We start from the raw sequence: 20,338 nt of genomic DNA on the forward strand, positions 1-20,338 counted from the left end.
AAGGAGGACGTCTGAACGCAAAGAGGGCACATTTACGACACATACTCACACACACACACACACGCATGCACACGAACACATATGTGTGTAAGTTCGGAAGAACCAGGAAGGGGTGAGACCAAAATGGAAAATGATCTAGAAAAAAGGGGGAGGAGTACAGGACAGGGCGGGTGGGGTGTGGTCGACCCTGCCTGTGGATCAACCATACCCCTCCCATCCTTTCTCTCCTTCTCGGCTATCTATCTATCAATATAAAATGTGTATCTATCTATATTAAAATAAGATGGTTGGCCGTATATTCCGCTCTAGTTTGATGATCTAAATGAATGTGCTCCCCCAGTGTAGAGATGGTTCACTAAGATGGTCCAGTTTACTTTCAGTTAAGAAGCATCCTACAGTCCCCCACATACCAGTACCTGGATATACATTATATATGATAATATATATTTACCTACAGGACATACAACCATAATGTTCTAAATAAAATTACCATACAAAAATTGTTGTTAGACAGTGTTAAAATGTCAAGAAAAATTCTGAAATAAACTTGTCACTAAAATCTGTGCAGACGAAATTAAAGTGATTTTAATGATGATGTGATTTTATTTAAACAAGCATAAATTTTGGTAAGTTTATGTATTTTTGCATAATTTTCACCTTTTTCAATAAAATGGAAGCTGGCCCGTTGGTTTTTTTGTACATAATAGTTTTTTATATCAAAGAAGTTTTAGCGTCGCATAGAAAGGCATCGTAATTTGGTACAAAAATATAAAAAAAAGTTTTCCCCATCATTCAATTTGAGGCATAAAAGCTTTGCTTTAAATTTGTTCTAAAGAAATCTAAAATGTTTAATTTGGAGATAGATTACAATATAGATTGAAATTTAACGCCAAATAAAATTTAAAAAGTAAAATAAAGTAAAAGTTAGGTATAGAACTATTGGTTAATTTAGTTTGTAGATAAGTATACCTCATTCGAAGATAGGTATTCTTTTGTAGCGATAAACTAAACAAATTAGCTATTATCTTTGAACGTTAAATACAAAGTTCTAACTAATAACTTAAAAATGATTATTATGAATTATTTAAAACTATAAATTTTGCCAACCATTTTGTGATGTGAATGTTCTTCTGCATGTTCATGTGTGTGTAATTGTATGTGTGTGTTTGTGAGCAGAAGTGCAAAAAAGGTATTAACTATAATTACCTACTACTATTAGACCCCTCTTCAGAAATTGGTTTTGACCTTTACTCCCAAAATTCTGAGTAAAATGGTAAAATTGTTTTAATTGAAGCTGTTCGCCTCAGTTTTCTAGACATCAAATTTTTTTTAACTTTTCATTATAAAAATTTAATCTAAAAATATAAGATTTATAGACAACAACCACAAAATTAGCTACTTGAAATAAACAACATTTTATTATGAGGTCATGTACAGAATGTCATTAAATGTTAAAGTTTGTTTTAGTCATAAACTTTTCTCAATCATTGATTTTTATGAACCCAACAAAGCGCTGGAAAAAATAAAGTCATAAAATGTTTTAGTAGCATAAAACTGTCAGATTCAATGCTTTTCAATCTACAATTTTTTTTTCTTGAACAGGGCAAAGAAAAAATTTTACTGGTGGCTGTAAATATAAAACAAGAGAATGCAATACATTTTTTTGGCAAAATGCATAATATCCTTTAAGTAATTGAGGCTTCTTTTTAAATATGCAAAAATAAATCTTTTAAAAATATGTTTTGAATAAAGTGATTTCCTATTTCCGAAAACAAAATTAATAATTTCACAAGTAGTGCAGCAATAACTAACATTATTTTTAATTAATAATATAGTATATAGAAACGTAATTTTTGGTAGAGACATTGTCAATAAATCACTGAATATCATTAGATAACTCATTAATAACTTAAATTTATCAAATACGTCAACAAACATGAAAGTTATTGTGATATTATGTAAGTTTTAATAATTTTCTTTTCCATATATTGTAACAAACTAATTTTTATCTTTATATATGTTTTATACATAAAGGGTGGGTGGGAGTATAAAATTTGGATATAATTATTGTTTTTTGCCAGTTTCTAGCAATTTTTTCTAGCAAGAATTCTTATTAAGCCATTTAAACATTATAAACTTGGCCTCTTATGAATATTTGAGAAAAATAATGTTTCAAAATTATAAACATATTTTAACCCAAAACATTAATAGCTAAAAAAATATACAAGTAAAGTTTAGAGATTGCACTTTTTTTCTTAAAAAAATCAATATAAAAATTCTGGTTATCCCTAGTTCTATTAGCATTTTAGGGAAATTATTTTCGTAATAAATTTATATTACATGAGGTGATGTTTATAATGGTTATTGTTATTTTGATAAAATTTTGAAGTACAATAATTTCATTATTTTCTCTAGGTACCAGATTAAACTTTGCAAAAACTTTTTTTCTCGTAAAATTTTATAAAAATGGTGGCATGTTTTTAACATGTTAGTTGGCATAAACAATACCAGCAAAACTGCATTCTCAGGGACAAGGGATAATACATCTGCAGAAATTTAATTTATTTCTTTCATTTTCTTAATTGGGCACCAAAATCAACATTTTTAATACTTTAAGATGCTGAAAACTATTTTTATTATGTATTAATAATTTAAATTTTTGGCTAATTGTTTTTTTGTTTTTGTTTAAAGATACATATTCCTTGTTCTTAAGCATTTTATTTTCATAAACTATAATTACAATATTTTTTGGAGGAAAAAAGATTTTTTATAAACAAATCTTGACGAAAACATAATTTTTACAAGATATACTTCTAAAAATAGTAAGCTATTCTAGCATTTTTTTTTTCTAACAGTGCTTAAAGCTTTAGATGAAACTTAAAAACAATACTATTGTTTATTAAAAAGGTCACTTTGCTTTGTTTGCATTTTAAAAGTTTTGTTAATAGAATCTTAGGAAGTTCAATTCTTTTTTAAGCCAATTGATAGTTAAATTATTAAATTAGGATTTTAAGTATAAGTTATCTATTATATAACGGCTAATTTTCATATTTAAATACACAGATAAAATTATTTTATCATTCAAATATAGCTCAAATAAAATAGGATAGGTTATATTGGTGTAAGTCATGAAACACGGATAGGCCAATAATGTTTGGTAGATAGGTTTATCGACCATTCTCCTACTTATCTATCCCGACTAATCAATAGCCAAGCATTTCTATAAGATAGTTTAACCTATCCGTGTATCCTGATAGGTTAGCCTAGCCTAGCCTAGTGTGAGTAGCAAATAATTTTACAAGCCTCATTCCACAGAAAAGATTTTTAATGAACCCGTTGTTAAAGTGTGTTATTGAATCGTGAGTATTGGATTAGAATACAACATAGATAAGGTGTACATTCGCTTCAGCATAATATCATATATTTATTTATAGTGTTTCATATTCATTAAAAGGGAAAATAGCATAAGCATACAAATATCAGTGTTTGGTGGTCTTTACAAAAGGTTATGATGTTTGTTACTAATGAGTTGAAAGTGTAACATATTTGCAAAATTGAATAAACACCCACAGATACTTTATTTAGAAAGGATTGCTTCACCTTAACGACTAATCAAAATGTAAAAATTTACTAAAAGTAAAGAATAACATATATAAAATGATGTCCTTTTGAGTATTCAATGATTTCTTCGCAATTATCTTACGCATCGAAGCTAATCTATTAACTGAGAATGGCCGTTAGTCCCTCCTAATAAATATCACTCTGAGTTCAAGTAATTTTATAGGTAAAGTGCTAAATAAATATTTTCTAGTGGTATTGTACCAACAACTTAGATTTTGAAATACTTTATGGACAATGTGCATTTAAAGAGACTTTAAAACTTTAAATGCCCTAATGTTTAGCTTATGGTTTAAAAAAGGCTCAACTTCTGACAAGTTTTTATATTCTTGTTATCAAAGAAATTTACAAAATAATTTATTTTTAAAAATTGACGTTTTGATTGAGTGAATTGAAAAAGAACTGCCGTCTAAAATTCTCATGGTAATGAAAGAAAACCCTTGAATTAAAGTATCCATCTTCTTCTAGTCAAAAATTTTCATGAGAAATTATTACAGCTTTTTTGTCAACTTTAGTGAATTTTCAATGAAAGTTTCGGAATAAGGATCAAGGTGAAAAAAATGTTTAAACAAATCCATCATTTTAAACTTACAAGGACAGCTATGTCAATAAGCTGTGCAGCCAGTAATATTTTTGTATAATTAATAATCTTTGGTTGGTATTATCAAAATATCAATGAATGCCACATTAAATAAAAAAAATTTAGTTTTAGTTATTTTTTAACTTTTTGGGCTGTGTTTGCTCCCCACTATTAAAAAAAATGACTAGTGCTAAGCTTCCTAACACTCAGCAGCATCACAGTGACTACCAACTACTTTAGTAAACCGTATAAAGCATAACAAATTTAAAAATTAAAATTGAAAGGTCAAGAAAATGAAGAAGATTATTTCACATAATCAGTAAAATTTTCTCAACTTTTTATCAAATGTAATTTTAAACAAAATTACGTTTTAATTTCTAGTAGCGTAGCTACTCTAGAGCAAGGGCTTGTTCGTGCGTCAATCAGTTCAATTATATATATATTCTTCTTGCATTTTAACATTGATAAGTTATCTAAAGAATATGCCATATAAAGTGATTTATTTACAAAATTTCAACAGTTACCAATATTAAAACTTTTTCTACAAATCAAATATCTTAACTATTTCAGTACATAAATTTTGACTCTAACTACAAATCTATTGTTCGTTTTATTTGAATTGTTCATACCTTGTTATTGCTGCGCTACTTATGGATATTATTGTCCTTGTTTTAAAGTAAAAGTAGTTGTTTGTCACGATTTTAAAGATATTTTAGGATGACATTGAAATATTTAAATATTGAATAAAAATGTTAATTTTTACAGTTTTTTTTATTAATTTTAGATTTTTGGAACATATCATTTTAATCAGAAAAATAAACCTTGCTTCGAATCCTTGGCAGTTTCATAAATCTTAAAAAACACAGAAACATCTTAGTATGTATATAGTTAATTATGTAAGGATGAATTTAAGGCAAACAAAAAACAAGGATAAAAATAAAATAGCAATTATAAACTATTCCGCTATGTAAATATGCGACTATAAATATCATTTTTAACAATAAGATAATAAAATATGTATTTGTGGTGGCAGTTATTGCACTAAATCCGTCTTATCACGTACCAATCACATATGGCTCTATATTAGTTTCAAACTCTGATGTAACTTCAATCTAATATTAACAAGTTTAACTATGACCATGGGTAGCATAGTAACAACGCAAAGTAAAACAATTTTTACGGAGAAAAAAGTGTACGTTGATAAAATAATTGGAATTTTATGAAATAGCAAAAAAAGGTTTGAGTTAAAAAAATATCTTACATAACCTTTTCTGACCAACAGACGTATGTACCACACTAGTTGTAAAGTAACTGCGCTTCTTATATTACTACATATGATATTTGTCTGAAAATAGTCTTCATTATTTCACATTAAGTTGCCTTAGGTGCATGTATGCGGTTCTGTTACTAAGAACAATACTTCTATATAAGTTATTTGTGTCTGCACTTACATTTATTTATAAACTTTTTCAGTTTATACGTTAAAAGAATCGTTGCAAAATTAGAACTATGCTAAAATGCTTTTTCTAAGAACCATTGAAAGTTGGCTATTTTCCTTTGCCTATTTTTTTTAAAATAGCTTATCTAAATGCCACAATTTTGTAAATGTATCTACTCTATAGTTCGTAAACAAAAGGACTTACTTACATAATAAAATTTTACAGATTTTTGGATGGTTATTGGATAAATGCGTTTAAATAAACAACCTTTTAAGTCTGTTTCTGAGCTCGCTGATATGAATGTTGTCATTTTTGTTTTCTTCATAATATATTTATTAAAGCTTCTTTCTCGTTATTTTTTCTACCTTAATTTTTTTCTTCAAAATGAGAGCATTTTTTTATCAAAGTACGACAACTTTTAGTTAAGCCCTATTATAGAATTTGTCGTCAAGTTTAAATATTTGTAATACACGCCTCGGGTTATTTAAAGCCATAACCGCAAGGTTTAAAACATTTTGTAAGTGCATTTTTTTGTGTATATTTCCGCTTACCATTTCTAGATATATCAATATTTTTTAATTAGGCAGGTGAAAATTAAGTACCCAAGGCTTTGATAATAGAATTATTTTTAAACCTAAATGATTTTAATTTTGTTTGATTTTCAATTTGCAACTTATTATATCTAAGCAATTAAGTTAGGCTTAAAAATTGTTTTTAAGTTTTAATTTGTTAATACTAAGGTTGCCATTTTTAATATTAATATTACATCTAAAACATAATAAATTTCTACTCTAGTTAAATCTAAGTAATTTGCTTTCAAAATTGTAAAAAAAAACATTAATTTAATAAACATAATCAATTAAATTGGCATTTGAATTGCATTCCTTTCGATTATTTACATTTTTTACAATTTATCCCAAAATGTTGATTGTTTAGCACGAGGCAAGGGTAAACCGCAAATAGGAGCGCAATATACCCAGTGGCAAGGACCTAATTCCACGCACACACACACACTCACATATTCTTCATAGAATGCGAGTATTTTGGTTTGCTTGCGGCTAGTATCATCAACACACACACACACACTCACGCACATATGATTCTGCGCGAATTATACTGTGCATGCTACATATATTTTTTTTGCATATATGTACATAGATATATACATCTATATGCTCCTCTTTCTTGCAATCATGTTCCATACATGAAAAAGGAAACGTTTATCTAACAAGTAATCTAAATCTCTCCCTCCCACCCCCTACCCTACATCTTTATCTTTTATATTAGATATCTCCTCAATATTTATTGACACGGAGTAGGAAAGGAGGGAGGGGGGTGGTAAATGCTAGTAACATAATATCTTCAATCGTGTTTATCCCTGACACGATTTTGCCATTTTATCTGCAAGTTTTAACCGCCCGAATTACCCATCGTGCTACTTGGGAGCCGAGTCTACGCTCTCTCACACCAAGGCTTAATGCCTCAATTTTGTAAATGTAACTTCAATCAAATTTAACGAGTAGCAATGTATACATGTGTATATTCTTCTATATGAAGCAGAATAATACTTTTTTTTCAAGGCCTTGATTGCTTACATATACTTGAGAAAGAATCCACCTTGCTAGCTAACCCCACCCTTAATCCTTCCCCCACAGCCGCGTTTTTAAAGCCCAAAAAGATTTCACCAATTCTACACACTTTGTATGTACATGTATTTTGCACTACTTACACAAGCAGAAGCTTAGGCTAATAATGATAGGCCTTAAATTGGGGAAGAGTCGAGGTTAAAAGATGGGTTTGTGTGTATGATATATTTTATTTTCAGGGGGTGATAGGGGAGGGGGGGGGGGGGTAGTGTGAGTTGTTAACCCATGTTTTATTATCATGTTCGCGGCTACCCTCACACTAATCACTTTTTGGTTTCCTCTACATTCTACAATTATTTCAAGGGATAAGCAATAAAAATTATAAAATCTGCTGAATTCTTCTTCAAATAAAAATTTAATTTTACCTACAACTGCATGATTAAAGTGTTGATTTAATAGTAAGAGTATCGGATTGGTATCCTACCCTATGCGAAAATCAATAACCATGCATAGCCAAGTAAGGATAAAGGCCGTGAAAGTAAAGTATTTGATAGAAGTTGATATATTTTTAGGCATTGTACATCAAAGACAATTTATTTTTATTTTTCACTGGCTATTCCTTCCACCTGAGCGTAATTTGTTTGTAAGTCAAATGGAGTCAAGCAGTGATTACACCAACATAGACATAAAAACTTTGGCGACGATTTATATTTCAACACTTTTTTTCACGGTCCTTATAAATTGTTAAACAATTTTATGTAAGAAAACAATATTATTTCAAAGTGATTCTCATGATATGGATGTGATCACAAATATTTAACATTTTTAAAAGAACAATAGATTTTAATGCAGTGAAATAGAGAAATACTCAAATTGTAATATTTTATCGGGCTGCTAAGAGTCATTGCTCTAAATTTTGCAAACCCTGTTTCCCATCCCTAATCATATATTTTACGTGGCGGAACTGCCCTGTTATAGAGCAACTCTAGAATTATACTTCGCAAGGTAGAAAAAGTATTTAAAATATTCTCCATTGAGCTATCTCTTAGTTTTACTTTACATGACAGAACAGCAATCCGTTTTGTCTGACCTGCAATAATTTCTCCTCCCCTCGTCATGAATTGATAAATATGGCAAGTCATATCTAACTCATGCTTTCCTTTCAGTTCAGTAAAATAAACAATTTAATAAACAAAGCAAATACTGTGTTCAAAAACTTTAAATATCATCCTGAGACAAAACAAAAGTTAACTGGACTTAAATGTAACTTTTTTTTGTCAAGAGAAGAAAAAGTATGTAATGAAAATCTTATGCACAAATTCTCTATAAACAAATCATATGACAATAATCTTTTGATAATTTAAAACTAAACAAGGACAATTGAGTCAATAAGAAGAGCAACAGTATCAAGATTATTTACGATGCAGTTGACAAAATAACAGTAAATGATTTATGTACAGTAACATTGTCCTGTAGTAGATTGATATTTTCAGAGATATAAAGGGAGAAGACTATGACACATAAATTGATGTACATCCCCAATGATGATAAAGAAATTTATCCTTCTGTACAAAAAAAATTAATGGTTGAAACGTTTGGACATTCAACTTAATAAACCAACCAATCAAAATTCAATTATTTTTTTGCCAGCGAATAAGAAACGTTGATATAAAACTGTAATAAACAGTCCAATGTCCCATTCCTCTCTAGATTTAAGTCTGTGTTCAAGCGAATTACATAGTAGCTGTGTGTTATTAAAAATACATATTCTCACATAAAATTATAAAAAATTTAAATTGCCTGAAGTTTAAAATCCTATGGAGGATTAGAAATTTTAATATAACAAACAAGGACAATTTTCACCTCTGGCTAATAAGGATAAATATTGTAAAACTTTAAATAAAAAACGATCTAAATCTAAATGAAAAAAAGGCTGGTTGAGAAAAAAGTGGGGAAATTTAGAAAGGGATAGGCCAATAGACGAAAAATTTTGTTAACCTTCATTGCCAACATCCTTCCCTAAAAGAAATTAGTAATGAAGAGAAAAAAGGAGTAAGGAAAGAAAGAGAGGATAAGAAAAAGAGAGAGGACAAGAGACAGACAGTTAAGAGTATGTGAAGTAAATTACTTTAATCTTCTTTTTTAATGGTCATCTTGTGAGTGCACTGTAATTACAACTCATTTTCTGATACCCAGATAACAATTTATTCTATAACAGTTGCTTCGCCCCCTACTTCTAGGAATTGAATGTTCCCCCAAAATATGTTTGGTTCAGCAGTTTATGATATCTTACTAGACGTACATACAAACAACTTACTGCTTGATACAGGCATAAACAGCATAAAAAAATCCCTTAAATAGTGTTTTTAATATATTTTTTTTTAAATCTACAATTTTCCCATCAACTATGTTTAAACATAATTTCATTTTTTAAAGTCTTTTCCGGGAAAAGAAAATTTTACATTAAAAGCCAGACAAATTTTGGGGAACTATGCTTCATTTCAATTTCCTTCTCCTGTGTTATTGTCAATAAAATAAAAAGTCACATTAAAGCAAAAATATCAAAAGTAAAATATTCTTTTTAAAAGGTTTTTGGAAGGGATGGGTTGGTGGGTTTGAAATTTGCAACATAAAAATTCAAATGCATATAAAATATAGAAAAATATTGGTTGAATTTTGGTATTGCCATATTGGAAGACATAAATTTATATATGATACAGATTTTAAGCTAATTATTATACCTCTTATTCGTTATTTTGAGCTTAACCTTTGGCAGCTTATTGAGGAAGATTTTTTGACTAATTTATATTTCATTGCCTTTTCCATCTCAAGAACTCATAGATATTTTGGAAGGTTCTTTTTGCTTAAAGCCAAAATTGGGTAAAAAAGGGTCCATTTTCTAGTAGAAACTAAAATTACAGTTCTGAAGTAAATTACAAATTCAAAGAAAGGTTAGATCCTGTGTGGGTTTAAGGCTAAACTGGCATGAATTATGAATTATGCTTCTTCTGCCTTATTTTCAAAGAATTCCAGCCCCATAATTGCAAGGTTTGAGCTCTACATACATGGCAAAAGCATACAGTTTCATATGTTTGTATGTGTGTGTGTTATGAGCTACCCCTTCTTTGGTGCATATTAGATAATTTAAGCAGGCCAGCTTCCAAAATTTTTAAAGGATTTTTTAGTTTATGCATATATGTATCATGAATGTGTAACTTTTGGAAGGGTTTCAAATATTTTGACTTTCATGTATTCAAGGAAATTCTATACTTTGAAGAATAAACATCTAAAAGATTGTTTTTGGGGAAGAATTATTAAAAGGAACACATTTAAATTATGCCTTATGGTGTAGTTGAGTCAAAAATTTAAATTAATTCAAAGAAATTGAGCTTTGTTTATCCTGTAATTTATTCTATTTATTTTTTTCAGGTTAGAGGCGTTATTATCTGGAAGTGAATATGGTTGACAGTGTACCCCTTGTCTTGTTACCCCACCAGTCTAGTCCCATGTTCCATGGAGTATCCCCCGCAGTTAGCCTTGCAAGGATGGGCTTCCTCTTGTCCATCCGAGAGCGCGGTCTAGTTCCTGCAGCCGCAATATCCCCGCCAGAAAGCACACTAAGCGGCGGCGATGTTCCGTTTGACTTAACAAAGCCGGGAAAAGAAGGTGGCCTTGGCGGTGATCAACCGCTCGACCTGCGAGTGGACCGGCGCAAGTGTGATAGTGACTCCACGACAAGCACAGTCGAGGATGAGAACAGAAACTTGGTGTCCGTGGCGAGGTCGGACAGCAGACAGAGCTCGACTAGTCCGAGGTCTCCCACCAGCCCCACAAGTCCCACCGAGGAAGCGGAGGACCCGGCCGCTTCGCCACCCCGCATTTTCCCACTAAATTATTCCCTAGTCTGTGATAACCTCCCTCTGTTACAATACAAATACCCACCAACCTCACTGTCCTCCGCAGACCACCGTGCCATATATGAACGCTTTGAGAAGGGCCTCAGGATTCCCCAATCTGCGGTCATGTCACTGCCCACCTCTCCATTATACTCTAATCCAGCATTCTCGGTAGCGGCCGCCGTTCCGTTTAGCACCCAGCCCACTAGTCGTGACATACCAGTACAAAAGACTTTGAAATCAATGTTAGGCGGCGGTAACGGTACCAGCGCCGGTTTGGCAAAACAAAACAAAGAACGATATGGCTGCAAGTATTGTGGCAAAACTTTCCCCAGGTCGGCCAACCTGACACGGCACTTGCGCACCCACACTGGTGAACAGCCGTACAAGTGTCAGTTCTGTGAACGATCTTTCTCTATTTCCTCGAACCTGCAACGTCACGTGAGAAATATCCACAACAAGGAGAAACCATACAAATGTCATCTTTGTGAACGGTGCTTTGGCCAGCAAACAAACTTGGACCGTCACTTGAGAAAGCACGAAAACGACGGCCCTACCATCCTTGACGGCCTTGGGTCCAGTCGACATAAATTCTTTTTTCCCTCCTCTAAGTCTGATCAAATGGACAGCAGCCGGCGGGATGCGCTGATGGCTGCTTTGCAAGGTGTTGGCGTTACATCAGCTGTTGGTGGCATGCCGCCTAGCCTGGCCTCAACACAGCTGGTGTCGTCTGGCAGTGGTGGCAGTGCCAGCAGTATCAATGGTTCTCTCGGAGATCACGAGCTCAAGATTGACGAGGATGATGATGAGGATATGGAGGAATTAGATGTGGATGGAGATACCGAGGATACATAAATCATTAAAAAACCAGATTTAATCTTCATAAACACACACACATACACCAGTAGTCAAATATTTATATCTCATCAATCATATACTACAACTTCAGACTTCTAATATATCTCAACACATATAGCAAAAGTGATTGTGTTTTTAAAAAAAAAACTTTAAAGATACCCCAGAGCCTTATGATTATAGAAGAACTGAAGTACTTAATATGTTTGTAACTATTGCATATTTTCTAACTGCCATTATTCTTTTGTTTGTTATTACTACAGCTTGTTATTTAGTTATCTTTGAAACTACATTGTTACCTTGTTAGTAAAGGGAACATCAAAACCAAAATGTGATGCTAAATTTATCATTATAAAATTGGACAGTTTTTGTAAAATTAAGGGGCGTACCACACCCCCATTAAAAGTTTAAAAAACACCCCCTTCCTTGCATTGTTTTAGTTTAATCATTCACTGTAGCTGCCAGCCTCCCCCCCCCCCCCCCCCCTACTTCTCTTCTAATATAATATCAAAATTTCATAATTTCAACATTTCAAAATTTTGTAAAAAAAAATATTTGCATCACAATGACTTGATCTTTTTAAACTCTAAAATAAAGCATTTTTAAACAGTACCTAAGGATAAACATAAGTATAGTTATCCTTAGATAAATGTTCCGTATATCATGTTGACCTGGTTGTTACTACAAGCCCAGGGCTGCCATAATTCTAGAGTGTAAACAGATCTGTACAAGTATTATGTTCCCTTTCTTATATTCAACAGGAATTTTCTCTAGTCGATACATTTTATGTTGATTATTATATTATTATTATTATTTTATTGTTGTATTATTATTATTTATAAATTATTCTGTTAATATATTTTCTCAAACAAGTTTTGATTTATTTATTTTTGCCTTTTTTTTTATAATGAAACAAGGATGATATAGTCTAAAGTAGCGAGATGACTTTTACACTTTTATTCAAAAGCCTTACTTGATTAGTAAATTTGAAAAAAATCATTTAATAATATATATGCTAAATATACAAAAAAGATAAACGAAAAGATAGGTGTTTCTGTAATTGAACGATTTTTAGAAATCCATTGTTGTTTGAACTTCAAAAACGGTAGGTTCGGTTTCTTTTTGATCCAATAGCCGATTTGTTGAAATTTTAGTATGTTATAACGACTGGGTTCGATTTTTAATTTAACAAATCGTGCATTTTCGAAATGATAAAACAAACTGTTGCCTCTAAACTATTAACCCTTAACGGTCGGGGGGGGGGGCGTTGAACGCCCCCCCTTCCGGTTTTTTCTATCTCATTTTCTGTGTGTGAAAGATAAAGAGCCCTAACTGCTTGACTTTTTAAGTTTGGGTATGACACATAACTGAGAGTTGGAATTTTTTGAATATCTCCATCCTGGCGGGCACAGGATGCCAGCAAACCTGGCAGGGTCATCCAGGTAAAGAGCAAAAATATTTTTTTGACTAAAACAAAGCATTTTATCATACCAAAATACTAAAAAATCCTCTAGTAGTACATCCTTATATGAAATACAGGTGTTCAAGTAACTTTAAGGTTCCAGGTATGATCCTGCAGGTCCTGATCCTCCAGGTCTCCAGAAATCTTTAAAAGGCTCCTGTGGCCGCAATTTTTGACTTAGAGACTTCAAATTTTAAACTTAAGCTTTTCTTATATGTCTACATAACGTATTAAAATTTCATGAAGATCCGCCGCCGTTTTTCCGCCGACCGCCGACTGCGGCGGCTGGCAGCTGCCAAGTACAGCTGCGGCCGCTGAAATTTATATTTTGATATTTCTAATGTAAAATTTACACAAAAATAAACATTTTCTGCAAAAAAAAATTCTTCTAGCTTTAAAAATAAAAAAATTACAGCCGTTTGAAATTTTTAAGTAAAAAAGGACCTAAAAACAAAGGTTGTTAAATAAAAGGGTGAAGGAAGCGAAAATTGACTTAGACTTATAAAAGGTCGGAAATTCATTATCAATCAGGGGACTTGCACAAAAAAATTTAGCCCTCTAGCTCTAATAGGAACTGAGATAATAAGGGGGGGCGTTGAACGCCCCCCCCCCCGACTGATTAAGGTGCGGCAAGGGGCCCGACTGTAAAGGGTTAAGAAGGTTTGCTTTTATTTCTTTTTGTTGCAAAATAAAAAAAATATATATTGTAAAACTGGGCCATCTTGGGTGTATTTCTGGTGCTATGTAACACGAACATAAATTCAATGATTCCAGTTTCTATGCGTAACATATACAGCCTTTGCTAATTTCACCTGCAGATGTAAGTTGATTCTTAACCACCCACCCTTTAGCTTCCCGCAGGGCTATATAATACTGCACGAATGGGAGGTTCAGGAAAGTGAACCCCCTCTTTATTTTTTAAACGGATAATGAAAATACGTGAATATTATTACAGGAGGAAAACCGTCGTTGCTAACATGGACATCATTTATTGCTCACTTCGTTCATTCAGGGAGAACATGATATTCTTGCGTAAGATCCAAGTAGTATTAAATCCATTACTTCTTATAAATATAAAATTTAATATTATGATTGAGTCGTGTAGACGTATCATAGTTTTAGTGTAGCTCCGCTTCTTAAAAGGTTTTTAACAGGCCGCTGGATAGGATTCAAAGATTCAATTATTGGAATGTAAGCAATATTTAGAAGGAGGTTCATTGTGAATATGTAGGAAATTGAAAATTTGTCAGTATTGATAAATTTTTGCTAAACCAGATGTGTGCAAATACAAAACCATTCAGATTCACCAAGAAATGTTTCAGTGCTTTTCCACAAAGTGCATTGTTGAGCACATAATTTCTACCCCTCCCCCTTACCTCCTTATATTTAAAAAGAAAGGGGGAATTATCATTTTTTCTCTTGTTTATTACTTTAGGTCCGGTTAGGTTAGGTTATATTGGGTGTCTGTAGTCCCGTGTGTAAAGGGCCCCTTGGAAAGTGGGAAAAAAGTGCACTTCCCTATTTTAGATTTATTTCAAAAATAAATGGGGGGGGGGGTCATTAGGAACTTTGTGGGTAAGCACGGAGATATTTCTTTTTACTCAACTAAAAGTTAAATATTAATATCAGAGCATCTTGAATAATTTTAATAAACTTAAGGGATTTACAGAAAACCAAAACATGTTTAAATCATCGATTTCTGTGTTTAAAGATAAAAATGGCATTCAGAAGGCCTGGTATTATTTTAAACAAAAAAATATTTTTAATAGCGTTCTTGATTTGAATTTGAATTCAGAATAAATTCTCTTCATAAAGTAACATTATGGTAAAAGTGTCTAATTATTGTAAACTAATTTTTGCTTTGTCCCTAGCTTAACCTTTTTAACCTTCTGAAAAAGATTAGGGTCTGTTTAGGATAAATACGAAACTTCACTGTCATCTGAAGTTTTTAATAATTTAAAATTTAACAAGGATGACAGCATCCATAAAAGCGAAGCTCTGAAACGGTACAACAGACGAACATTAACTCTTGTAGAGTGTCAGAACGGTACATATAAAATATGAATATATAAGTTTTGGAAATTATATGTAAATTTGTTGCAAAACTTCTGTTTAAAAACATACTGACATTTTTTAGGACTTGATTATAGAGATGCTTCGCTCAAAATATTGTACCTTATTGTAATATGAATCAGTATTCTAAAAATCAGATCAATCGGATGATTTTATCACATAAAAAATTGTTGTTAAAAAAGTAAAAAAATTTTTTTTGTTAAAATGAACGTACGAACATTCTGGTAACGATTATAGATTTGCTACGCTTTCTAAATTGTACCTAACTAATACAGGAATCATCATGCAAAGTGTGAAATCGATAGGACAATTCTAAAATGCCTAAATCAACGAAAAAAGCTATCCTTTACGGACTGACGGACGGACTGACCGACCTTAATTATATAAAAGCTTTGGTTTTAAAAATGCATTCAGTTTATCATTATTGATCTATTTGTATTTTTAATTAGTAAAAATTACACTCTTAATTAGAGATTATTTGAATTTGAGGGGTAGCTTTAGCTTCTTAGTTAATTAACAAAATTGACGTTTCAACAATTTAGCAATTTAATATACATATGTTTCATTATTATTTGTCGCATTTTAACAATTGGAATTTTTTGATATAGCTATCTAAGGCAGCACCTGTTCTACAGCCGCAAAAAGGCACTTTGCAGCTTCCAAATAGGTACCAAATTATGTTTTTGTTACTTTTATTAAGCTAAGCTTTTATGCTTTAAATCTGCAGCTGTCAACGGCCGCCAAAAAAATTGGCAGGTACATAAGTTTTAGGTGTATCGAAAAAAATTTTTGGATATTTTTCTGTTTTGTATTGTATGTATTTTAACTAAATGCAACTTTTATATTTAGCCCCGCCTATACTTTTAAACCAGCAATATATCATTCATCCCATATTTAGAAATCGCAGCCATTCAAAAATAACGTTTGTTGTAATATGCGGGTACCTTTTTCAGCTAAAAAACGGCTAGATGTTGGTAAATGATAAGATATAATACAATAATTTTGGGGCCAAATTCGTAATTCTGCAAGTTTACCCCATACGTAGACTGAAATTATTAGTGGAAAAGTTTGGCCACTGTTAATAGGTAACCAAATCAAGAAATAATAATGAGTGATAATGAATTGCATATGGAATTTATAAATAACTAGTATAATTTAAATTCTAATGGCCCCACTGGATCCCAACCCATCCCATAGTTGTTGTTTTTTTTCAGAAAGAATAATTGTTTAGTTCACAGGTACCTTTTAGAATTGCTAATTATAACATATGTAGTGAAATATCTAATCAAAGTAAATTGTTCCTTAGTTACAATATATGGAGTGAATTTTACCTTGATGTCTAACTTTTGGAATAAATGTACCTAATGACTTTTTTATTAAAATATTTTTTTTGTGGTTTTGTATGACTTAAACTGTAAATGGTAACGTAGAATAATTATAGCAATACAAATATAAAATAAGTTCGAGGGATAGGAATATTGAAGAAAAATTAGATTTTTTATTTTGATATTTACTTATTGACGTATTGAGAATTAGATTTTATTAATCATAATTAAGATAGCATTAAATAGTAAATATTGTTAGTGCAATTTCGTTCATTACATTACATCAAAATGACGAAAAACAGTATATAGAAATCGTAGAACAACACAACCACAACTTCTTCTAATTGTCAATTGGCCAAATTTGTTGATTTATTTCCCAGTGACCTATCTCTTTATCTGATATTCTCTCATACAAATTCGTCTTAGCTTTATAAGTTTAAACTGAAAGTATGAAAGTTTATATTTAGAGTTCCCAGGTTTGGCGTGCTCAGAGATTTATCAGGGGGTGTGAAACCTTTAGGGAATGAAAAACGGGAAAGAATGCCTCACCAATTTTCAAGGGGGTTGTTGACACCCTCTTTTTCCGCACGCTAGTGGTTTCCAGCCATTATTTGAAAGTTTAGTTTTTGTTCGTTTTCCACAACTAGTAGAAAAACAGTTTAGGGTAATATAAATAACTGTTTCATTAAATAAATGTAATGTATAACATTTGCGCCAAATTTGTTCAGCCTTTAGAACTAACAAAAAGTAATACTCTTGTAAAGAATACCACTTTTAAACCCATAACAAATATAACTGGTGCATTATTTGCCAAATGTACCACTTTTCTGCACTACCTCTCCGATTTTGTTAATACTCTATATTTTGGTCCGTTGGGTGATTCAAGGATGCTGGATGGCCAAAAAAAAGTTTCAGAGTCCCTGGATGTCTAGATATCTAGCTATCTATAAAGGTAGGTAACAAAAATTTAAAAAACACCCATTTTTTCACAATTTTAAAAATTAATTTTTTCATCAATCTTACATCCAACCTATACATTTTATACACCAAAATGATCGTTTATTCATGTAAAAAGCACACATAATGCTATTTTGGCCAAAACTCTAATCTTACAGGGTGTCCAACAAAAAGTGTATTTTGGATATCTAGCGTAATACCCAAAATACCTGTCCGAAAAAAATCATTTTTTTTGGCTTAAATCCTGTGTTTTATCTGTGGGCATATGTGGTATATAACGGTTCGGAGGACCCGGGACTATAAGGTTGTCAAATTTTATTTTGGAACACCCTGTAAATGTGATTTTTGTGTCTGTAGAGCTAAAACTTGGTCCAAATTGGCTATTTTTTTCAAATTACTCTAATATGTGTCTTAGTATGTTTGGCCATAGTGTTTTCTGACCAGATCAATATTTTCCTATTTTTTGGACACCCTGTATTTTCAAAAAAAGAGAAAAAATTTTTTTTTTTTTTTTTTAATTTTTTTTCTATTTTTAAGTTACTTAAAACTGTCATATAGATACAGATTTTGACTAATAACTATAATATTTGCCTATTTTACAAATTTTTACACTTTTGGGACACCCTGTGCATGTTTTTGAAAAATGATGGTTTTTGCCCATTTTTGGGAGGAAGGAGTCGTTTTAAGGCCATAGACTATTTCTTCATTTTTGTAGAACTTTTCAAGATACATCATTTGTTATTTATGCAAAAAGCGCAAAAACCGAACCGTTTTGCCGTTATTCACTGCCAAAGGCGGAATTTTTTACGTTTTTTGCCGTTCCCGAGGATTTAATGCGCATTTTAGGTAGGAAGACGTTAATTTTTCAAGATAACTGTGAAATACTTTAATTTAGGCATTTTATTTTACTAAATTTCATGTAAAGTAAAAATTTTTGTATATCCAACCGATTTTTGTCAAAAGGAATTTCAAATGCACATGGTTTATGTTTTTTTTATTACATATGTTATAGCAATTATTTATATTATATACACTTCATTTTCTTGTTTTAACAATTGAAATCCATCTCGACGAAAAACGGTTAGCTGCACAAAAAATTTCACTTAATATGAATTTTAGAAAATTAAATTTCCTAAATAAAAGTATTTCAGAGTAATCTTGAAAAATCAACGTCTTCCTACCTAAAATGCGCATTAAATCCTCGGGAACGGCAAAAAACGTAAAAAATTCCGCCTTTGGCAGTGAATAACGGCAAAACGGTTCGGTTTTTGCGCTTTTTGCATAAATAACAAATGATGTATCTTGAAAAGTTCTACAAAAATGAAGAAATAGTCTATGGCCTTAAAACGACTCCTTCCTCCCAAAAATGGGCAAAAACCATAATTTTTCAAAAACATGCACAGGGTGTCCCAAAAGTGTAAAAATTTGTAAAATAGGCAAATATTATAGTTATTAGTCAAAATCTGTATCTATATGACAGTTTTAAGTAACTTAAAAATAGAAAAAAAATTAAAAAAAAAACAAAAAAAATTTTTCTCTTTTTTTGAAAATACAGGGTGTCCAAAAAATAGGAAAATATTGATCTGGTCAGAAAACACTATGGCCAAACATACTAAGACACATATTAGAGTAATTTGAAAAAAATAGCCAATTTGGACCAAGTTTTAACTCTACAGACACAAAAATCACATTTACAGGGTGTTCCAAAATGAAATTTGACAACCTTATAGTCCCGGGTCCTCCAAACCGTTATGCACCACATATGCCCACAGATAAAACACAGGATTTAAGCCAAAAAAAATGATTTTTTTCAGACAGGTATTTTGGGTATTAGGCTAGATATCCAAAATACACTTTTTGTTGGACACCCTGTAAAATTAGAGTTTTGACCAAAATAGCATTATGTGTGCTTTTTACATGAATAAACGATCATTTTGGTGTATAAAATGTATAGGTTGGATGTAAGATTGATGAAAAAATTAATTTTTAAACTTGTGAAAAAATGGGTGTTTTTTAAATTTTTGTTACCTACCTTTATAGATAGCTAGATATCTAGACATCCAGGGACTCTGAAACTTTTTTTTGGCCATCCAGCATCCTTGAATCACCCAACGGACCAAAATATAGAGTATTAACAAAATCGGAGAGGTAGTGCAGAAAAGTGGTACATTTGGCAAATAATGCACCAACTGTATAAGTTGCGAAACCGGATTAGAACCGGTTCTCAGCTATACTGAAAAATTATGTATGCATCGAATTACAGGAAATTTTCAACGAATACTAAACATAAAAATAAAAATAATGAATCAATACCAGTTTTGTTAGCACGGACCTTCGGCCTTTCAGGACTAACATGCCTGGTTTTAATCTTAGATTTTCATTTTAATAATCACGGAAAGCTGTATATCATACGATGCGCGATAAATAAGTATTTTAGTTATAGAAATGCTATTAAATAAGTATGGAATAAACTTTTCTATTTCTAACACAATTTTGCTCGCTGATGAACAATTAGTAAATAATTAAGGGTAAATTTGAAAAAAAAAT

At 31.5% G+C, this 20,338-nt stretch overlaps 1 protein-coding gene across 1 annotated transcript; it reads left to right on the forward strand.

Annotated features, from left to right (window-relative positions):
- Positions 1-328: 328 nt before the first annotated feature.
- LOC145317082 (uncharacterized) lies at positions 329-12,844 on the forward strand. Its single transcript, XM_080157970.1, has 2 exons — positions 329-626; positions 10,653-12,844. Exon 2 carries the CDS (start codon positions 10,682-10,684, stop codon positions 11,972-11,974), a length of 1,293 nt encoding a protein of 430 aa, XP_080014096.1. The 5' UTR covers positions 329-626; positions 10,653-10,681; the 3' UTR covers positions 11,975-12,844.
- Positions 12,845-20,338: the final 7,494 nt, after the last annotated feature.

This window comes from Acartia tonsa, chromosome 4 (genome assembly GCF_053477335.1).
Source record: "Acartia tonsa isolate MP-2025a chromosome 4, ASM5347733v1, whole genome shotgun sequence".
Lineage (NCBI taxonomy): Eukaryota > Metazoa > Arthropoda > Copepoda > Calanoida > Acartiidae > Acartia > Acartia tonsa.

What these genes read in the sequence shown, in the direction of transcription:
- LOC145317082 (XM_080157970.1), top strand. Translation starts at nt 10,682, where the DNA reads ATGGTTGACAGTGTACCCCTTGTCTTGTTACCCCACCAGTCTAGTCCC.